The 23,316-nt window shown below is 32.0% G+C and overlaps 2 protein-coding genes and 1 long non-coding RNA gene across 4 annotated transcripts in view; 1 reads left to right on the plus strand and 2 right to left on the minus strand.

The window, feature by feature from the left end:
* Window positions 1-9,364, minus strand: part of LOC120154847 (protein MON2 homolog) — a 35,597-nt gene extending 26,233 nt beyond the window's left edge. The window contains exons 1-12 of one of the 2 annotated variants that reach the window (XM_039166493.1): window positions 9,083-9,364; window positions 8,404-8,589; window positions 8,221-8,310; window positions 7,680-7,753; window positions 7,398-7,553; window positions 7,027-7,144; window positions 6,754-6,809; window positions 6,608-6,662; window positions 6,451-6,507; window positions 6,234-6,335; window positions 637-717; window positions 482-534 (exon numbers count right to left, since the gene is read on the minus strand). In XM_039166493.1, the coding sequence (XP_039022424.1) occupies window positions 482-534; window positions 637-717; window positions 6,234-6,335; window positions 6,451-6,507; window positions 6,608-6,662; window positions 6,754-6,809; window positions 7,027-7,144; window positions 7,398-7,553; window positions 7,680-7,753; window positions 8,221-8,310; window positions 8,404-8,589; window positions 9,083-9,187 (1,133 nt within the window). In that variant the 5' untranslated portion in view covers window positions 9,188-9,364. The remainder of the gene's footprint in view (window positions 1-481; window positions 535-636; window positions 718-6,233; window positions 6,336-6,450; window positions 6,508-6,607; window positions 6,663-6,753; window positions 6,810-7,026; window positions 7,145-7,397; window positions 7,554-7,679; window positions 7,754-8,220; window positions 8,311-8,403; window positions 8,590-9,082) is intronic. The other variant, XM_039166494.1, reaches the window with a different exon arrangement.
* Window positions 9,365-12,967: 3,603 nt separating this feature from the next.
* LOC120154853 lies at window positions 12,968-20,766 on the plus strand. The gene is made up of 3 exons (XR_005518913.1): window positions 12,968-12,979; window positions 17,210-17,225; window positions 20,677-20,766. It is a non-coding gene; the product is annotated as an uncharacterized LOC120154853 (long non-coding RNA).
* On the minus strand, window positions 20,697-22,907 carry LOC120154851 (40S ribosomal protein S24-1-like). Its single transcript, XM_039166497.1, has 5 exons — window positions 22,758-22,907; window positions 22,283-22,324; window positions 22,001-22,171; window positions 20,978-21,064; window positions 20,697-20,868 (listed from the first exon to the last, which is right to left on the minus strand). The coding sequence occupies exons 1-5, from the start codon at window positions 22,827-22,829 to the stop codon at window positions 20,836-20,838; spliced, it is 405 nt and encodes a 134-aa protein (XP_039022428.1). The 5' UTR covers window positions 22,830-22,907; the 3' UTR covers window positions 20,697-20,835.
* Between the last annotated feature and the right edge of the window lie 409 nt (window positions 22,908-23,316).

Consider the following 23,316-nt stretch of genomic DNA (forward strand, 5'->3'; position numbering starts at 1 on the left):
CAACTAGTGAAGAAGGGGCAGAGGAAAGAAACAGTTTAGATGATCAAACTTTGATGACATTTGAAATCGAGTAACAAATGACTCGTTGATCTTTGAATCTAATCAAACCAAAATAATCACTGACATCGGGAAACTTGTGAAATTGGACATTAAGAAAGATATTCAGTTCAAATTCACATCAAATTTGGCTAATAACACAACTACAATATCAGCTTCATGAGACATGGACTGGGCATGGGGATAATTTCATGGATTTGACCTAACTTCATAAAAGATACATCTGATATCCCGAGTATTAATACTGGTAGATAATAACTCAGTCGACATTCAGAAATGACATAAAATCACTCTCACAAAGAGAGCATTATGTTCAAAGCACAAACCTAAAATAAATAAATAAAACAAGGAAACAACACTCTGTAGAGTAAAGAAACATGTATGCAACCAGATAGAGAAAAAAGGTGGATGGTACTGAGCATACATATCAAAGTTATGGAAAAGGATCCGTAATGTCCGTGCTTCCACACAAAAGCCCTGACAAATTCCGATTCCAAGATTAGACAAATTTAAAATTTTAAACAATTTCTAAATAAATCATAAAAGGAAATTATGGCATATTTAGGTTGTTGAGTTTACCCTTAAGATCTCAAGAACAAGAATTCGATGCCACAATGGTAGATCAAGAAAATTTAATTTGATCAGCATGCTAAGGAAAACCTGTATACCATAAGACCTTGGAATTAGGAGTTCAAATAAACAGAGTTGAAACTGAATGGAAGTAAAATTAAAACAAAGGATCTGGCTATTTTACCATAAATAGATAGAAGGTATTAAGCCAAAATAAAACTTAAAACAATGGAATAGTAAAGAGTATGATAATAACATATTAATAACACTATTAATACATCATCGAACCTTTTTACTACTTGTCCTAAATTCCAATTGACAAAAGCCATGAATTTTACTGTAATTCACTCTTATTTAAACGTGTAGGAAACTTACAATTATATATACAAGCCTAGACCTTATATTCGGTAACTTCTAAACTAGATAAGAGACTAATTCTAGTAATAAAAAGAATCCCTTAGATTTAAGGATACTAACTAAATAAAATATTTACAAATCCAACTCAAGGTAACTAATCTCTGACACTCCCCCTAAAGTTGGGAGCATGGATATCTTCCATCCTCAGCTTGCCTGTTAGCTTCTAAAAATACTTACCAGGTAAACCTTTGGTAAGTATGTCTGCAACTTGATCTCCAGTGATCACGTAGGGAGTACAGATCAAGCCACTGTCAAGTTTCTCTTTTATGAAATGTCTATCCACTTCAACATTTTTGTTCCGTCACGTTGAACTAGATTATGAACAATGTTGATTGCTGACTTGTTATCACAGTAGAGTTTCATTGGCCTATTCAGCTTTATCTTCAAGTCTTCTAAAATAATCTTCAGCCATAATAACTCACAAATTCCCAATGTCATAGCTCGAAATTCAGCTTCTACACTTGATCTAGCCACCACATTTTTTTTTTTTTGCTTCTCCAAATAACTAAGTTACCTCCAAAGAAAGGGCAATATCCTGAAGTTGGCCTTCTATCAATTATGGATCCAGCATAATCTGCATCCGTGTATGCTTCCAGAGTCAAGTTTCCCCCTCTTCTAAATAGAATTCCTTTGCCTGGTGTACCCTTCAAGTATTGCGAAATTTGGACAACAACCCTTAGGTATGATTCCTTGGGATTGTGCATGAATTGGCTCACAACCTCAACAGCATATGTTATGTATAGTCTGGTGTGTGACAAATAGATAAGCTTTCCCACGAGTCTCTGAAAAAAACTTCTGTCAACTATCATATCATCCTCCTTTGAGTCTCCAAGCTTGTGATTGACTTCTATAGGAGTTTCTGTTGGTTTACATCCTAGTTTTCCAGTTTCCTTCAACAAGTCCAAAGTATACTTCTGCTGAGATATAAAAATCCCTTGTTGTGAGTGAGTCACCTCAATACCAAGGAAGTATTTTAATCTTCCAAGGTCCTTCACTTCAAACTCTTTTATAAGACACTTCTTTAAATTATCAATTCGTTCAGAATCATTACAATTAACAATTATATCATCTACATACACCAACAGTGCAGTTACTCCCCCTGAAGGAGAGTATTTCACAAACAGAGTATGATCATCTTGACTCTGTTTGAAGCCTTGTTTTAGCATTACTTTAGTAAACCTCCCAAACCAAGCTCTTGGGGACTATTTTAGTCCATAAAGAGCTTTTCTCATTTTACAAACTACTTGTCCAGTATTCGAACCAAATCCGAGTGGAATATCCATGTAAACTTCTTCTTCAAGGTCCCCATGCAAGAAGGCATTCTTGATGTCAAATTGCTGCAAATTCCATCCCTGAATAGCTGCTAAGGACAGTAAGACCCTCACTGTGTTCATCTTTGCAATAGGGGCAAGAGTTTTAAGATAGTAAATTCCATAGGTTTGAGAGAACTCCTTTGCCACCAATCTTGCTTTGTACCATTCTAGAGAACCATCTGATTTATACTTGACAGTAAATAACCATTTGCATCCCACTGTTTTTTCCAATCTGGAAGCTTCACTAAATCACATGTCTTATTCTTCTCCAGAACCTCCATTTCCTCTTTCATAGCCTTTTTTCAGTTCTCGTTTTCTAATGCCTTAGTTACTGTTTTAGGAATAGCAATGTCATTTAGGCTAGTAAGGAAGGTTCTGTGATTGGGGGATAGGATTTTGTAGGTAAAAAACAAATAGGTAGGATGTTTGGTGGTCCAGGTTCTTTTTCCTTTTCTAATAGCAATTGGAAATTCAAAATCAGAAGCAGATATAGTATTTTCAGCATCACTTTGTTTAGAAAGAGTTTTAGAGTGTACCTCAAACTGTATAGGAGCAGGAGGAGATGATTGAATCTGCATAGGTGCCTTTTTCCTCGAATAGACCCTTAGTGGGCAAGTAGTGTCTTGAATATTGGGTTGTGGTATATTAATGTTTGGTTGAAGAGTAGAAGTTTATGGAGTACTAGGTTCTGACTGGGGAGAGAATGAAGGAGAAACAGGTTGTGTTTCTGTAGAATGTATAGATATAGGTGTAGAAGCATATTGTGTTTCTGTAGAACATATAGGTATAGGTATAGGTATAGGTATCGGTATAGATGTAGAAAGATCAACAAGGGGTTGAAGTAAAAACAAATTTGTATCTTTATCTTCCCTAAAATATATCTCCCCCTGAAGATAAAAAACTTTAAAATAACTCCCTTTTTCAACAAAAGTGGCATCAACAGAAGTGTAGTATTTTCTTGTAGGAGGGTGGTAGCACTTGTAGCCCTTTTGAGTGGAGGAATACCCAATAAAAATGCATTTCAATGCCTTTGGATCAAGTTTCCCTCGACCTTGAGAATGAATGTAAACAAAAGCAACACACCCAAATACCTTGGTTTTAGGTTAAGAGATGGACTGAAATCTGGAAAGAACTTTGTAAGGGTTTGAAGGAGACTTTGAGATTCAAGGACTTTAGTGGGTAGTCTATTTATCATGTAAGTGGTAGTTAACACAGCTTCCCTCCAGTACCTTTTAGGGACATTGTTTTGAAATAAAAAGGACTCTAGTTATGGCAAGAAGATGTCCATTCTCCCTTTCTGCTACCTCATTCTGTTAGGGAATGTTTACACAAGAGGACTCATGTATAATACATCTTTCTAAGAATTAAGGAGACAGGACTTGATTAAAGTAGTCATTGGCATTTGTCTGTTCTGATTCATTTTATTTCAGCCCCAAAATGAGTCTTAATCATGGTATAAAAGGTTTTAAAAGTAGAGGTAACATCAAACTTCTTTTTAGTAGAAAAATCCAAGTAACCCGAGTATAATTGTCTATAAAAGACAAGCCATCTAGCCCCAATTATGTTAGGAACAGTGGAAGGCCCTAAACATCACTGTGAATAACGATAAGGGACTGCTGGTCTGCTTACTATTTACTGGAAAAGAGGAACGTTTATGCTTTGCAAATTCACAAACTTCACAATGAAATTCTTCAACATTTAAGGAATTACACAAGGAGGGAAACATAGTGAGTCTAAAAGGTGGGTTACCAAGGCGAAAGTGATGTAGCCAGATTTGGTCTTTATTGATTGTAGATTCGGATAGAAAAGACAATGGTTGAGTATTCAAAACTCTAGATGGTCCACTAAGGTCTTCAAAGTAGTATAAGTCATTTATTTCCCTAGCAGGCCCAATCATCCTTTTCGTTTCTTGCCTCTGAAAAATACATTGTGTAGGATGAAATAAAACATTGCAGTTAGTGTCTTTGATAAGCTTTGGAATAGAGATAAGGCTAGTAAATAGTTTTGGCATATGTAGGACATTTTTAAGCAATAGGGTCTTACTGATGGCCATATCTCTTTGGCCAATAATCGTTACCATAATACCATCTGTAACTGTGATTTTCTTATTGCTAGAGCAGGGTATGTAGGTGAGGAATTTTAGTGATGAATTAATAATGTGATCAGTGGCTCCTAAGTCAATTACCCAGGAGTTTTGGGTAGGTATGTGGGTGAATAATTCCAAGGCATTAGAATTATGAGAAGAGGAAGAAGATATACCTGAGAAAACTAGATTGCATGTACCTGTAGAAGATGGTTTTACTAAGGATTCCAGTAGGTTTTTCAATTTTTCTACTTCTTCCAAGTTGAATTCAACAGATTCATCAGACTCCTTAGTCACATGTTTAGTTGCATAAGCTTTGCTTTGTCCTCTTGTTGAAACTCCTTTCTTTGTGAAATTCTTATTTGCATTCTGAGGCTTTCCATGTAATCTCCAGCACTTCTCTTTGGAGTGACGAGATTTTTTTTTGCAGTAAGTACACCATAAGGAGTCCTTGTTAACCGTACGTGTTCCTTCTGATCTGCCTTCAATATTTTGTTGCTCCAGACGATTTGGTCCCTCAAGAACAGCCCTAGTAACCAAGGTTGAACTCTCTACTTGATTTTTTCAACCATCATCACTACTCTTCTTCCTTCTTCAACACGAATGATAGCAATAGTTTCATTCAGTGAAGGCATGTCTTCTTTTTCTAGAATATGGACCCTTACTGCATCAAATTTTATATTTAGTCTAACAAGAAAATCATAAAGCCTATCTTTTTCTACAAACCTCTTTAGAATTATTGCATCCTCACTGCAGTTCATCTGAATGCATTAATAGTGGTCCATTTCCTGTCTCAGATTCTGTAGCATATTAGAATACACTGTAATAGATTTGCTTCCTTGTTTAGTGGCTAAAATTTTGATCTTGATTTCATAAATCTGGGCAGCATCTCAAACTTTCGAATAGGTTTGTTTTACAGCCTCCTATATCTCTTAGGTTGTTCCAAGAAATATGTAGGCGTCACTAATTTCAGACACCATTGAATTCCACAACCAATGAGACTTGTTCATCCCAAGCCTCAAATCTGGGATCTCCTTCCTTAGAACTCGTTCCGAGGTGATGACTAAGTTTACTTCTCCCTTTTAGGAAAGTCCAAACCAATTATGATCACTTAAGGTAGGTTTTTTCATTCAATCTATAAGCGGCTTGTATGTTTTGTAAGTCACTTATCGAATTAGAGTGACTTCCCTCACCCATTGTGCCTCCTTGAGCAGTTTTTGTACTGCTGAAATCACACGTATTGCCTATATCTTGCTAATCAGGTGTCATACTCTCTTAAGAAATAATAAGAACAAAGAAACAAATGCTCAACAAGAAGATTAAGACCCAAAAAATGAGTAGCTCTGATACCATGACAAAAAATATGAATTTTATTGTAATTCACTCTTATTTAAACGTGTAGAAAACTTACAATTATATATACAAGCCTAGGTCTTATCTTAGGTAACTTCTAAACTAGGTAATAGACTAATTCTAGTAATAAAAATAATCCCTTAGATTTAGGGATACTAACTAAATAGAATATTTACAAATCCAACTCAATCTTCTTAACTTAGGTAACTAATCACTGACACTAATACCTATTTACTCAATCCTCAACTCTGAAGAAATGAATTTTCTCATCGAATATCGACATTAACCTTTGACTCGACTGAGCATTTCCCAATTATCTAAACCCTAAAATTATAACATGTTCTTGCTAAATTGCTGACATGTTTTATTTTTACTTCCATCTTATCTCCCACATCAGTATATAATTCAAAGAATGTAAAAAAGGCACAAATACAACATACCTCACATTCAGTAATAAGAGATGAACTATAACGTCTGATAATATGAGCAACAGATCGCAAGACCAAGCGACGAAAATATGGCTCTCCTACTTCTCCTTCAAGCTGAATGGACATTAAACAAATAGAAATGCCCAAATAAATTCATGAAAGCCCTTTAAAAGGGAAAAGCTCTGGTAGGCAAAAGATGGATTTCTTCACAAGAGGATAGAGAAGTTACCTCATAGTTGGTTCGAAGTGAAGTCATTAAAAGCGAACATATTTGGTGCCGCAAGACCTGTTCAAGTACCATGCAAACTTTACAACTATAAAGGTCCTACTAGCACGCTTAGACAAAATATAAAAGGATGTTTTCAGTTGGATAATTATGTTATCACCTGTTCATAAGGAACCAAAATCTTGAACATTACTACATAATTGGATAGGATGAACCTGCAAAACACAAGCATTAAGCGCAAATGTCCATGAAGAAACTAGTAGTTAAAAATACATAAAAAAGTAGAGGCAGAGACAGATATCTCACTCAAGTATATCAAGTGCAAATGTCCGTTGAAGAGAGCTAACACGCAACCAACATGCCTGCATGGCATAACAAAGTAATCCATATTTCTATCAAAAAAAAAACAAAGTAATCCATATAAGAAGCTCTGTTCTATTTTGTCATTGTTATTGAAGAAATGCAGTCGGTTCAAGGAATCATTCAAAGAATCATAATTCCCAAAACCACTAGAAGTGAATTCTAGATGAGCAATCTAGCTATAAAAACAAAATCCAACATTTTAAAATTAACACATACAGATCCACCTGCAGCAAGAGCTGTCAGGTCTTCAAGCAAACGAAGCCCAAGCTTCCCAGAAGTAGTTGTAGTCTCCCTCATCAATGATGACTTTCTAGAATCAAAGTTGTTTTCCAACCTGTTAATGATTGATTAGTTCAGATGTTGATGAGCAAAACCATAGACATTAAAAAAACTACATAAATTATAAATAAAAGAGTACCTAATTGGATAAGCACAGGTACAAAGAAAAAGGTACTAATTGACACAGTATGCTCAATTACACACAGAAAAAACATACCAAATATGACATATGTGCAGGACAAACATAAATATGGGAGAATCTAACAAAACGGTTTTAGGAAAGCAGTAAACCCACAAAAACAACATACTCTGAATTATTCATACTGCGAGTAACATCATCTGTAACTGAGCTTGTTCGAGACATATAAATTCCAGAACCAAACTTTTCAGGTGGAAGAGACTCGATTAGGACAACATGTTCAAAAACCAAAGCTACAGCCTGCCTGAAGGTAGCAGCAGCAGTGCTGAAAAAAAATGGATTTAGATGAAAAAGAAAAATCAGCAAAAAGGGAGGGGAACATTGCTAACAAATACAGAAGCCTATGAAGAAGGTTTCAAATTGAAAGCTCTTGACCTATAGAGCAACTTACTTCCGAACACTATCAGAAGAACGGTTGTTTTCAAGAAGTTGAAGACAGATTCCAAGAGCTTGAGCCATATTCTCCTGATAATTATGCAATAGGAAACACAGATGAATAAGAAAACTGGACTTACAAATTAATTAACACAGCCAATTCAGAAGCCTCACAGCTTTCAATGGTTCCAATGCGTAATTGCTATCTAAATGCAAATATTTACTTTCAAAAATCTTGTTTATGTTATTTATCTGATGTTTCCAATAGAAATAGAATGGTTTTTGGTAATTCAGGCTAGCCAACAGACACCTATATACTCAATATATTCCTACTACCAACAAAGTTTAAGATTATGCATATGAATCATATACATGTTTTAGTAATTCAATACAAAAGCATCAAATCATCGGTAAATACTACAAAGCTTACTTATTCTTCAGTTAAAGGAAATTTTGTTTAATCAGCTTCAGTCTGACAATTTGCCGACTTCAGTTCAACCAAAGTACATTGCCTAAGCCATTCATACAATGAAAACAAGCATGTAACCAATGTTTACCTCACTTTCAGGATGCAACCGTGACTGAAATATTATTAATATAGTCTGTAAAGTCTTTAATTGAACATTCTCATCTGAAATTTCAGCATGCTGCAAGAAGAGTAACAAAAATGCAAGATTTCAGTGGTCTATAATTAAGTTTATGTTGAAAATATTGTGTAACGAATACAAGTATAAACTTACATCTTTTAATATAGGAAGTATCTCACTGAGAACTGATGGGGCAACTGCATCATGAGAGACGAGCTTTTGTAGACACGAAAGTCCAATAACACTAAGCTTGACAGTTTTAACCTCACATGCCATTAAAAAGATCCGCACTATGTCATCATTAAGAGAAATTTCACTAGGACTTGACAATGTCCGAAGCTGTAGAAAACACATGTTTCAAATTCAGCTACTGCCATCTATCGTCAAATAAACATCTAAGTCTATTACTTCCACATTATGCATGAGATTTACAGAATGCTTCGTAGACTTCGATAACTTCTGAGTGATCGCGATTTCCAAAAATTGAAGTAACACTGACAACACTATCTCCATAAAAAAAAAAACTTCATTCAATGTCTAAACTTTGCTGAGTTTACTTTCAAAAAGATGTTAAAGAGTCTAGAACCTAAACAAAATCTCGCTTAACAAATCTTGTGGCAACATAAAATCGTCTACGGAATCAAATTCAAGCCAAAATGTAATAATTAATAAGTTTTCATTTTTTTCATCTAATTCGGTTGCTTCTAAGAAAACCAAACACGCAACAAAATAATCGTTTCAAGCTTAAAACATAAGAAAGAAAATGCGACTAAATGAAGTAACATATACATCAATTCCACTAAAATAGCTGCATATGAAAGCGAATTGTGACCTTTAATATGGCGTGTTCAGCGGCGTCTTTGACGGCGGGGTGGCGGCGTCGTGCTTCGGTGGAGAGAGCGCGGAGATCGGATTCAAGAACAGCCATGAAAGCCATCTCCACGGAGCGCTGTCTGTTTCTCTGTCTGGCTCTCTTTCTAATTCGTGAATAAGAATGAATCTGTAACCAGCCGAAGGTTTGCGAAGAATTGAAAATTTTGTAATTTAATTCATCGAAATCGAAGAGCCCGATTGCAGAAATGAAGAAAGCGAGCTTTGTAGATCTTGTTGTTCGAGTGAGAGATCTGTTGGAGGAATGAGGCTGTTTTCGCATTTGCAGATGTCACGTGCTGGATTGTGAAAGAAGGAATCTGTTGCCCGAATTTTGATTGGGCTTTTCGTAGCTTGAATGAAAAATATTACTGGCCCATACGAGAATTTGACGTTAAGATTATATTTGAAAATCAGGAAAGAAAATAATTTTTATTTTCCGAGGTAAAATGTCATCTATTTACATGAAAACAGCTACATGTAGTTGATATGAGATTATCATATATCCTAACTGATGATGTATATATTACGTATCGAAAGTGGTGATACGATATCTATTATGTGTCGAAAATAATGACATGACACATACTATATGTTGAATGTAACGACATGACACATGTTATGCCCCGAATGTGATGACGTAATGTATATCAAGTGTTGAAAAATGTGATATAATAATCTCACGTAAGTGATAAATTGTTCAACTAACGATTTTCATTTAATTAGAGGTCATTTTGTTTCATAATGAAACTCTGCGGTTAAAGTATTCCAAAAAAATAGGAATCAAACTTTAAAAATCCATTTTTGTTTGAATTTTCAGTTTTTTTTATTTTTATTAATTATTATTAATATTTATTTATTTATTTTACTGATTACAACAAAACTCAAAATGGGCCAATCTAACTCTAGTCCAAAACAGGCCTAATATATAAATTTAGTTCAAGTATTTTGGGGTTTATTTTGAAACCTTAGGATTTCCACCACCTGGTGCCGCCAACAAAGGAGAAGAGCCCTCCCAGCCGCCTTTGGTTCCTATCACTATCGCCGCCCTTAGGGGTGTTTAAAAAAATCTGAAACCGTTAATCGGTATAACTGTTATGTTTAATAGGTTAATTAACCGAATCGTTAATACTAAACGATTTGATTAATTAAACTGCTAAAAATGATGGTCAATGGTTAAAGTTACTGTTATAAATTTTGATAAGCGGTTACCAATATTTAACCGTTAATAAATTAAATTATATTTCTAATTTATTATATTTTTACACAAGTATCTTGATATAAGTTTATATTATTTACAATTTTTATATATATTTAATAAAATTTGTATACAAATAACTTAATATTCTTTTTATTATTTATTTCTTTGAAAATATAGAAGTATACTTACACAATATAATTATATGTTTATTGTTAGATACTAAAAGTGTAAGTATGTGTTAAGTGTTACATTTTTTTATTTTATTACTTACATCGGTGTAAGTATGTGTTAAGTGTTACACTTTTTTTATTTTATTCACTTACACTCGTGTAGTATGTATTAAGTACTATACTTATTTATTTTATTTACTTACATCAATGTACGTATGTATTAAGTGTTACATTTTTTATAATATAAATTATGAAAATAAATTGACAAAAAAAATTATAATAAATTAACCTAAAACCGAACAGTTAATGACTGTTAACCGTTAGCAGTTAATCATTTTTTAATAATTAGATTACTGTTAAAAATATCTCTTAACCGTCCATGAACAGCCCTACCGAGCATCTCAACAAATTAGACTGGATCAAGAAAATAAGAAGAAATCAAAATAGGTCATCACAGGAGAAATAAAAAATCATCATCAATCAAATTCCCAACAAAATTCCAAAAATTCAGGGCATTAAAGGATGAGATTTTCACCAACTCTACTAGCTAGACCTACTGCTGCCATCATTTTATATAGCTAAGCAAGACCGAATAAAACAGAAGATCAAGCATGCAACAAAATAAATGAAAGGTGGAGCAGTTTGAAAGAAAAAGAATCAAGAAGAGAGAAAATAAAAGGAAAAAAGGAAAAGAAAGAAAGGATTCCATTTTCTTCAAGACATGCAGATGTTGGCTTCACTAGAGTTGAAAGTACCCCACAACGACGAAGGTAATCTTTTGCCTTTTGGATCAGAGTTTAGAGTCTTTGTTTGGGGTTGGTTTGTTGGGATTTTGGTGATTTATGTCTCGAATTTTAGTTAAGGAGGCTATTAGGTGCAAAAGGTTGGTGTTTAGGGGTCATTGGCCCCTCATCGGAACCGTTTGGGGGTGGCCGGAGGAGAGATTCATCTCTCTTTTCCGTTGAGATGGAAAAAAAGAGAAGAGAGGGATGAAGATAAGAAACAACGGGCAAGGAGAAAAATGGGGTTAGGGTTTTTCTAAAATTATAGTTAGGTATATAAATGGGTTTCAAAACGACGTGGTTTAGGGTTAGGGCAGTCATGTTAAACTACAAGGGCTATTTGCGCAAGAAGGGTTCCTTATTTTGTAATATTTCCATTTTAGTCACTAATTGAAATTCTGATTTCTTTTAATATGGTGTTTAAATTTTACGTGTGTTGCATTTTAGTCACTGCTTTATTATGGATTATTTACGTGTTTAACCTTTGTTACTTTAGTTTTCTTCGATTTGGTCCTTGCTTGTTTTTTGCATTTAGTAAAGAATTTTGTTCTTGTATCCTCGTGGTCCTGGTTTCATTATTTGTTCATTATTATAATAGATATCGTATAATTTATTATAATATTGTATATAATGACATACAAGTACTTCATGTGCTAATGTACTTAAATTGGTTTTGCAGAATATATATGTATGTTATACGTATGCAAACATATATATTATAGTTTGATTATGTATATCTATATATATGTATATGCTTCTCATTTTTTTTGTTAAATATTAATATATATACGTAATAGATGTGTTATATGCCTCTGTTTCCATGTCAACTCTTTATTTCTATATTAATTTATTATCTAAATATTTTTTGGGTTGTTAATTAATTTTTCAATGATGTATGTATAATAAGTATATTTTATATATTGTTTCTAGTAGGTAATAGGTCATATGTGTACATATTTTTAATATGATCTATTTTGTTATATTAAGTATAATATAGTATAAATAGTATAATAAAGGATATATATATATATATATATATATATTAATTGTATTTTTTATGCATTCTATGTATGTAAATGTATAATTTGATGCATATAGGTCTAGGTTTTATTTTAATTGATATGTATGTTATCCTCATGTGCATTACTCGAACCTCATTAAAATAATTTGACTAAGAGTAATATCCATTTATTTTGGGATTATGGGAAGTGATTGTCTTAATGTATGAGAATGTCACTTTCAATAGTCTTAAAACAAAAGGGTATCTTATCAATTGAAACCATAAAAATTGTTTTCACTTAAAATTTGGGACTAAGAAAAAGATCATGTTTTTTTAATTAAATTCACTGAAAAAAAATTGTTAGATTGGATCTATGGTCTGATTTCGATGTCTTTAAATAATTGAACATGTTTATTCTCATTAAAGGTTGGTAAAATAGTTAATTAATAGTATTCGTTTTATGTATGCATTTAAGTTTCATCTTACTTTTTATGTATTTAAAAGGTGTCTCAAATTAAGTTATACTCAAACGTATAAGTTTTATTGCAAGGACAACTAATTAATTAACTAGGTAACGATTTAGGGTGTTGTGGGGGTGTTAATCATTCCCCACACGTAACTGACTCCTGAACTTAAATTTTTGGTAGCACAGACCTTAAAATTGTTGTTTTAATTAAAATTAATATTTTATTAAAATGACAAATATGTTTTTGGGTTCCCAAACAAACCATAATCAAAGATTGATGGCGACTAGACGAATCGATTTTATTATTTTTAAATTTGTGTCCCAAATTATTCGAGGCGGACATTTTTACAAAGTCCTAATTTTTTTAATCGACACCAGATTTAAAAAAAACATCTCGACAACTTGGTGACTCTGCTAGAGAAATTTAGAGAGTCAGACCATTAGTTAATTAATTAGTTGTCTTTGCAATGAAAATTATTAACTCACCTTAAGTTAATTTTTGATTCCTTGTGTTTTTATTGTGTTTTTTTATTTTAATTAACCACTAAATAATTGTACTGATTTGTTTGCTAATGTTTTCATATTAAAAGGAATTGAGAACTTTGTTTTGAGTTGCTTTCTTATATTTTATTTTTTTCCACTTTTCCTCACACACTGCACTGTTGCATTTGCATAACATGAGCTAAAAACCCCTCCGTTCCACTTAAGTGGGAGTGAGAAGCTACTATCTCGTGATGGTTTTCACCTCTGCATGAGATAACTGATCGCTCGCAGGGCACACGCTTTGTGGTCCTCGTGATGGTAATCACCTCTGTATGGACATAAGGAACTGTACATCTTCGAATTGAACTCGATTTGTATAAGCTTGTGATGGGTCAGGATTGAGGGTCTGGCAGCCCAAAGGGGTACCAGTAAAGACAATTCAAGTACCTTTTACCTTAGAAACAAACCCAACATATAGTGAACCCATGACTTAAATAGAGCCTTACCAGACCTTAGAAATCCTGTAAGGAGAGTACACAAGGAAAATCTTTTGCGAGTATTGGGACATTTAATGTTTTGAATAAATGTATGAGAACTAGATATCATGTGATTAGTTTTTTTTAAAAATAAGCATGTGAATTAGATATCATACGGCTAGTTTTTTTTAAACAAAGCATGCGGGTAGAAAACATGTTTGGGTAGGATTTATTAAACCATGTATGGGTAGTCAACTTGTGAAGGTAGGTTTTATTCGATGCTTATAGTTCTTATTATCCTATTGTTTTTCTTATGTGTACTAACCCATTTTTGTTTTATGTTTATTTTATTTTGGTTTTATTTTCTTGCATTTGCATCTTCATGTCATCCAAAGGTGCTAACTTGCAAGTGATTGACTAAATAGAAGGTTGTTCATAATGAGATAGGAAATTTTTAGCCACGTAGTAAAAACCAGGAGATCCAAAGATGTTTAAATGATCCATGAAGAAAAACAACCGATGAATGAAGAAATTAAAAGTGGATTGAAGAATTCCATTAAAGGCACAAATACTAAGATGCTTTCTTAAGAGGTAGATACAATCATATCAAAGATGAGAAGACCCTTCACAAAGGCAAGGAGTGTAACACTCTAATCAATTTTGACCCGAAAATCTATGGTTTACAATGTTACATGGGACTACCAAAATAGTGACCCAAAATTTCCTTTTAAAACTGCTTGTAAATTTCTTAAATTTAACCATCCATACATAATAAAAAAATGTAATAAAAATCTGGTTCCACCAAAATAATGGGGAGCTCCCAAAATACATCCACAAAATAATACAAAATACTGAGTTCCAAAACAGAGTTATGACTAAATACATAACAAGGGTCCATAACAGTACATGCCCTCTAAAGATGACTCAGAACGTACTCTGAAGGTCTCTAGGAATCTAATCTGTTACACTGGAATATCTTATGACGATAACTCCCCACGAACTTCCCCTAAGGACTTGCACACGAAAACACATTCTGAACGCTGAGCTTACGAGCTTAGTACCTCACTAATAAATGTACTATAATATATGCATGCACTAAATGAAATGGTAAATGACACATGTATGAGTATACAACTACCGAACTACTGAACTACTGATCTATGGTTGGCAACATGGTGCGGCTAAGGGATTCTACATCTCGGAGCTCACACACCCTCTAGCACTATCATGTACCCACGGGCACACCTGGGTGAGGTCTAGAATTCTGCATCGAAAACATACACCCACCAACTTACTTCATCGAGTCTTGGGAATCTAGCGCTCATTTGACAAAGAAGTGTCGTAGCACTGACTTGGATCCACTAATTGTCGTATTCTGCTAAAATAAACTCGAGTGTCTTTAATGTTTCCCAAGCGTTAACCAAGGCTAATTTTATGTAAACCTAGTTGTTATTGTTTTTACTATTATGATATTATTTATTATTATCTCTTGAAGTCTTATTTGTTGTTACCCGGGTGTATGTAGGGTACTTAGAGTTTAGTCTAAAATCCCATGAATTATTTATTAAAAAATATTTGACTGTACCGATACTAGGACCTCAATATCGATACTAAGCCACTTGGTATCGATACCCACGTATTGGTATCGATACCTACTGACTAACGTAGACCATATGGTTAGGTAACATCGATACCCATGAGTGAGTATCGATACTCTAGCTCTGAGGTATCAATACTAACATGAGTATCAATACCAAATTTAGGTTCGATGTTCTAAAAATTACCCTAGTATCAATACCCCCTTATATCGATACTCTATGTGAGTATTGGTACCAAAATTATATTCTGGAATATGGGTTTCGATACCTGTGATAACTCTCCAAAAGAGTTATCTTTAATATCCTTGATTACCTAGGTTTAGTTTGAACTTAAGTATATTTAGGATCATTTGAGGATTAAAATTACTTGATTTTACATATTTTGAATGTTAGGAGCATAGTGGGTTGTTAAGGGCTAAACTTGATCTTGGGTGCTGCAAACTATTGCACTGATGTTGTAAAATACTGATTGAATGTTGTAGCGGTCGTTTAAACTCCAAATGGTTCGAAGAACCTTCTGGATTGGGACAGCTAGCGCTGGTAGCTGTCATGTTGATGGATGACACCTGAAATGTGGATTTATCCTATTGGGCGATGATATTTTTATTCAAGCAATAAAAGGGGAGTACTAGGGTGCAAAAAGTGTGACAATTGTGAGAGATCCAAAGTACCCTTTCCATGTTATTTCTTATTAAGCCATGGACACCTAAATCCTCTGTCAGAGATTGTTGTAGTAGAAAAAAAGCTTGTTGAAGAGCTTCTGCGGTCAGCGGGTCACCGTTCAATGCCTTCTATTGAGAGAGTGAGTGTTTTGAATGTTTAAACTATTGTTGGATGTTTATTATGGATTTCTTTATTTTGTGTTCTCTTGGATACTTGGTTTATGAGCTTTGAACTTCATGATTGTGAGTAGAAATATTTGTAATTACATATATAATATTTTTGTTTAAATATAGAAGTAATTTTATTCGAGTTATTATATACTTGTGTAAGCATTGGTGTTGCTAAGTAGCATCGGTACACTAAAAAGTGTGCAACCAATTGATTAATATTGTTACATATATAATATATTTTTTTTAAATCTAGATGAAGTTTTATTCGAGTTGCTATATACTTGTGTAAGCATTGGTGTTACTGAGCATCATAGGTACACTGAAAAGTGTGCAACCAATGATAATCAATTGATAAATTCACATTTCAGGTGTTATCCATCCGCATGATAGCTACTAGCGCCAACTATCCCAATCCATAAGGTTTTTCCAATCATTTGGAGTTTAGATAACCGCTACAACATCCGATCAACATTTCTTGCATCGCTATAGCAATAATGTAACAAATTACAGCAACAAAAAGTTTAGCCCTTAACAACCCACTATACTCCTAACATGCAAAACATGTAAAATCAAGTAATTTTAATCCTAAAATGATCCTATATATGTTTAAGTTCAAACTAAACCTAGTTAATCAAGGCTACTAAAGATAACTCTTTTGGATAGTTATCATACCCCAAACCTAAGTGTTTGTTTTTCCTCAAGCAAAACATGCATGAAACACCTAAACTAAAGGCAATGCAATAGAATAACAAAAAAAAAACCAAGTAGCAAAGTTTTTTTTCCAGCACTCAGAGAATAATGTAAAGCATATATGTAATCTCAAATAAGAAAATACCATGTCATCCCTTCAAAATCAGAATCCTCATAGTGCAGTGTGTGAAATATAGGTGTATCAAATTAATACTTAGCTAAGTTAGAAAAGTTTTCACCTATTCTGTTAAAGGTATTCAATGCTACAACAATATTAATGCGATCATATATGTTTGTATCTATCTTTGTTCGAGTTTTTTTAGATGTAATCTTTCATTGTATGATCCTTATGTGATCTTAAGTTGCTAGTTTTGTTTCAATAATTATAAGAAATTTTCCTAATTATGTGCTTAATTTATTATTATTATTGTAAATCTTTATTGTAATTTGGGATATTTTATATTTTGAATAAAATTATTTACTTCTATAAAAAAACTATCACTAAAAGGGTTAAAATTAGTTTCTTGATTTATTTATTTGGGTTAGCTACACGGATGGTCACTTATGTTTGCGTTTTGTCTACTTTTGGTCACTAATTTCAAAAAATATAAGATATGATCACTTTCATTTTTACTTAATTAAGATAAGGTCACTTTTGTTTTTATTTAATTAAGATGTAGTCATCATGGGTTAATTGTTGTTAACAATTAACATAGTATGTGACATAATAGTTGGTATAACCACACATTTGGTCCTTGTTATTTATGTATCCTCTCAATTTAGCAATACTTTAAAATCAATTTTAACATAAAATATATATTTTTAAATGAAAATAAAATATTTTAAAATAAAATATTTTAAAATTAAATTAATAAAAATATATATTTAATAAGTTAATATAAAAATATTTAAAGTTAATATATATAAAATATTATGAATTTAAGCATTTATACACTAAAATACAAAATATATACACTAAGATGCAAAATATATACACCATGTTATCTACTTTAGACAGGGTCTTGGCTTAATGGTTGAATACATATTTAGTTTCATAATTGACCAATGTTTGAATCTTTTTTGCCCCAATTTGCTTTCCTTTTTTTTCTTTCCTTTATTTTCTTTCAACCAAAGGATAACACATGTCACTCTTTGATTGGTAAAAATAAATATATTATATTAAAATAAATTTAGTCCTCCAACCGAATAGTAACATGTTTCATCATTTGTTGAAGGATTAAATTTATTTTAATTTATTAAAAGTATGACTAAATTGAGAGAATATGTAAATAACATGGACCAAATGTGTGATTATATCAAAATATTTAATTATTGTTAACGACAGTTAACTCGGGGTGACCACATCTTAATTAAATAAAAACAAAAGTGAACATATCTTATGTTTTTTTTTTAAATCAATAATTAAAAGTTGACAAAACACAAACATAAGTTATCATCTGTGTAATTAACCCTATTTATTTTTACATATATATGGTTGTCCCTTGTTCCCAAATATAATAGGGTAAGGGGAGATAAGATAATAGGTTGCCCCTAATATTAAGTTGAGAACAGCTTCCGTAGGAGACCTCCAAATTATGAAATAGAATTCCTTAATTAGGATATTTTGTAGTTTTTTTTTAGAAAATTAGTATTGTTCTACAACTCTCCTAAGAGAGCAAATCAGTATCACGTCATAAATAAGCAAATTTTAATGTCAAAACCCAAATGATTGCTCTCCTAAATAAATAAATTATTAGTCATAAAACATGTTTTATTTAAAAAATAAAAAATAAAGATTTAGTTCCGACAACAATTAAGAAACTTTTTAACCAACTTTTAAATAAGTGAAATCGTGATAAATGGGTTTTTTTAAAGTGAACCGACTAAAACGTAAATATCAGAAATCTATAAAATAAATAAAAGTTCAATGAAAAAAATAAATAAATGTTTAATTTTTTTTAAATTTTAGCTGTTCAATTTTTTTTTGACAATTTAAGTGTTTAATGTCTTTTTATATCAGAGTAGGTGTCTCACATTTTGTTATGCTACTATTTCAAAAGCCAAAAATCAAAATTTGTAATAAAAAATGAATATATGACTTATTTTTATATTTTTTGATTAAAAACAAACATAAAATTCTTTAAATTTTAAAAACAGATGGCCACTTATGTTTGTGTATGGCCACGTTTGGTCACTATTTTTAAAAAACATAAATACGACCACTTTCGTGTTTATTTAATTAAGATATGATCACTTTCATTTTTATTTAATTAAGATGTGATCATCATTGGTTAACTGATGTTAACAATTAACATATTATGTGACGTGATAGTTGGTATAATCATACATTTGGTCCTTGTTATTTACATATTCTCTCAATTTAATCATACTTTTAAATAAATTTTAACATAAATTATATATTTTAAATAAAAATAAAAATAAAATATTTTTAAATTAAGTTAATAATAAAATATATTAATAAGTTAATATAAAAATTTTGAAGTTAATATATATAAATATTATGAATTTAAGTATTTATACATTAAGATACAAAATATAATCGTGTTGTCTACTTTTGACTAAGCAATCTCTTGGCTTAATGATTGTATACATGTTTACGTTTTTAAGTGACCAAGATTTGAATCTTTTTTCTCAATTTGCTTTCTTTTGTTTTCTTTCAACAAGAGGGTGACGTGTGCTACCATTTTATTTTTGGAAATAAATATATTAAATTAAAATAAAGTTAGTCCTCCAACCAAATGGTGACGCATGGCATGATATGTGGCATCATTCAATTGGAGGATTTAATTTATTTTAATTTATTAAAAGTGTGACTAAATTGATAGAATATGTAAACAACATAGACCAAATATGTGATTATATCAAAATATTTAACTGTTGTTAACGGCAATTAACTCGGGGTGACCATATCTTAGTTAAATAAAAATGAAAATTACCATATCTTATGTTTTTATGAAACAAGTGACTAAAAGTGGACAAAACATAAATATAAATGACCATTTGCGTAGTTAACCAAATCTATTATGGAATCAGATGCCAATCCGTAATTAAATATATTGTTAGTGTGAGAATTCATGCATTCACATGTAACAAATTTATTTTATCAGATACAAATACACATTCACTTAATTAATAAGTGTTTAAATTAGTGTGGATATGAACTAAATGATCTTATCTTTAAAAGTTCGGATATAAACTAAATGATATTAGTGGTTAAAGAAATTATTTTTATCTTACAATTTTCAGATTCTAACACCAACAATTACAAAACATTTGAGTGATTGAAAATTCTTCAAACAATATTATACTTTTAGATTAATAAAAAAAACTATTTTTTTTGTTAAATTAAGTGTTCAATATCTTATAATATTTTGAAGTCGAACTATCAATGTATTTCATAAAAAAGTCAACCAATAAATATCTACATGTGAACTAATTTTTAATTTCTTTTATTTATCTTTAAAATAAAGTCATTGGTTTTCTAAAAAAGTATATAAAATCTTTAAATCCTAAAAATATCTTAAAAACCATTGATGATAAGGAAATCACTCACAATTGTAACTCTTTATTGATTTTAAGATTCTATGAAAATCATGTTTAAAACACTTTTATTTCAAATATTTTTATCATTTTTATTCCCACGAAACATGTTGAAAACTTAGACGAGTTCCAATCCAACATGATAAGGAAATTAAATGACTATTGATCTTTACTCGGCCAATTTCCCAAAAACAACTTATATTTAAATGATACCTTCACTAGCTTGCACCCACAACAAAAGTACGAGAATTAAATTCCTCCCAAAAATAACAGTCCAAAATCCTGTACTGGAAGAGGAACCAAAACAGGATAGTCGACCGGAATCCGGTTTCCGAAACAAAATGGAAAACTGGTTCAATAACACCTAAACACTTGAGACTAGTAAACAACAGCTGTTGGAAAACATTGGCACCAAGATGGACATAGATTTCACCTTTTCCTTCATCCCCTTCCCCTCACTTCTTCTTCGATGCTTCACTGGCCTTTGTCTATGTTAAACAAGTAAAATAGTAAGAAAATCAGCCTCGTCGAACCCCGAATGTTTTGGGAGTGAAACCATCTGAAGTAACAATAAGAAAAAAGAAAAAAAAAGTTTACCTTTTTCACTCCACGGATCTTCTTAGCCCTGTTCTTCCTCTCCTTCATTTGCTTCCTTGATTTCTCCACTTTGGTATCGAGTCCATTCTGTGATAGCAACACATAATTAGCATCATGCATCATACCTTGATGCATTTAAAGAGAACAACAAATGCAACTCTCATAACTAACAGCAAGAAGACAAACTATGTGACAGTGAACCGAAACAACAGAAATGTCAGGAAAACTAGAAGGTTAAATAAACATTATGTTAAGAGTTACAAAAGAACTATTCCCGTCATCAAACTTAACTTGGCAGAAACTTGACCGATCAAATGCCCTTCATACCTACATTATGTAACTAAAAATGCATGTATTACAAAAAATTCAATACAGTTTGCAGGTCCTTGGAAGGTCATATCTTCATATCCAAATCTGAATAAATGTCAGACATAGATTACAATCAAGGGTAATTAGAGAAAAATAAAAAGTTGTGGCGCTATAGTTGAATACTATATTATAGGATAACCTATTTTCTGGGTCATTAAACCTGACATCAACTTTCATCAAAGTCACACTCGTTTAGATTTACCAAATTATATCAATGAACTACTATTCTTAACCAATCAGATCACTCATGCTAACTACATTAAATAGTTTTAACATAAAAGCAGTCTTGGCATGCATCTATGACTTAATTTCCAAACAGAGTCAACATAGGACTACATTACCTAAATGAAAACCGACATACGTTAAGTGACCTAAAATGTAACACTCTCCAACACCATGTTTGCTTCATAAACAAAAAGTTGCAAGCACCAAATACAACAAAAGCTCTACTTCCAAATCCAACTTGTTAGGCTTAAAAGACAATTGTTCTATGCTCAACGGCGTCACCATTAGAAGATGTTTTAATAAAAAGCATCAAAGCGAACAGTGCAAACAAAAATGTCAAGAAAGTGACTTCAATATGCTACTAACAAAAAACAATCACACTACAAACAAGATCAATAGAAAATGTACAGAAAACACATCAGAAATTACCCTGATTAGCCTGTATTTAGGCTCGTATTTCTTCGCATTCTCGACAGAATCATATATCAAACCAAATCCAGTAGATTTACCACCTCCAAAATGAGTCCGGAATTTGAACACAAAGATCGAATTTGGGTCCTTCACCTCATACATTCTACTAAGCTTCTCCTTCAGCTCAGCCTAACAATGCAGGATCAACAAATGAAAAAAAAAAGCAAGTTACCACAAACAGTCAAAATTTCCAGCAGTTAAAACAAACAACAATGTTAATGAGAAATATTAAACAATTACCTTGGAAACATTGGGCCTCCCAGGATGCAAAACATCAATGATCTACGTAAAAAAGGCGCGAAGTAGACAAGTTTAATTTTCCAAGTAATCAATAAAGTCAAACAAATACAAGCTAATTTGACTTTTATGTTCCCCAAATAAATCATATTTACCATATTTTCAAATTTCTTAAGAATTTTTTTTATTATCCTCAAATGGAAAATCAAGGAAAGCCCTAAAACACACATATCCCAATCAAACTTACAAGAACCCAAGATTTATTTTCTCTAAACTAACATATAACCCAACACTTATTCCACTTTTTCTTCTATTTTCTATCTTTGATCGATCTACAACTTAAAACTAGACCCTGCCAAATGTAATGGGAAAATAAAACGAGAGATAACGAGCAAAATACAATGCAAGACTGAAACCTAAAGTTGGCCCATGTTTGGTTAACGAGAAAATGAGACAAAAAAATGGAACTGGAGCTTACAAATTGTTTCCTGGAAAGTAACCTGTTCGTCATGAACTTCCTTGTCCTAATAGTCACTGCCTTGTCCGCCATGGCCAAGCAAAAATCTTCCTTCTTGTTTGAGACCCGGTGGAATCACCAAAGGTATACAAAATGCGGCAGCGGCTTATAGAGAAAAAGTGAGAAAAGCTAAATACCAAGTCTTTATAGGGTTTCCAACGGGATTGGCGTTGAAACTTCATTAGGGTTTCTTTTAGGTTTTGAATTAGGCTGCAATTTTTAACATTGATTTTTGCCTACGAGGCCCGTTATCCTTGTTCTTTAGTACTACCCGCCCTATTAGAAATACATTTTTTAAAAGTTAATTTTTTTTTAAATTTTGAATCTGGTTATTTAAAATATTTTTAAAAATTAAATTTTATTAAATATTTATAAAATATATTTTTTATATTTTTATCAATAAAAATTTTCAGACTAACTATACTGATAATCACTTATGTTTGTGTTTGTTTGGTCACTGATTTAAGAAAACATAAAATACTTTCATTTTTATTTTTAATTAAATAATATATGATAACTT

Source organism: Hibiscus syriacus, unplaced genomic scaffold (genome assembly GCF_006381635.1).
Source record: "Hibiscus syriacus cultivar Baekdansim isolate YM2019G1 unplaced genomic scaffold, ASM638163v2 tig00111151_pilon, whole genome shotgun sequence".
NCBI classification, from domain to species: Eukaryota; Viridiplantae; Streptophyta; class Magnoliopsida; order Malvales; family Malvaceae; genus Hibiscus; species Hibiscus syriacus.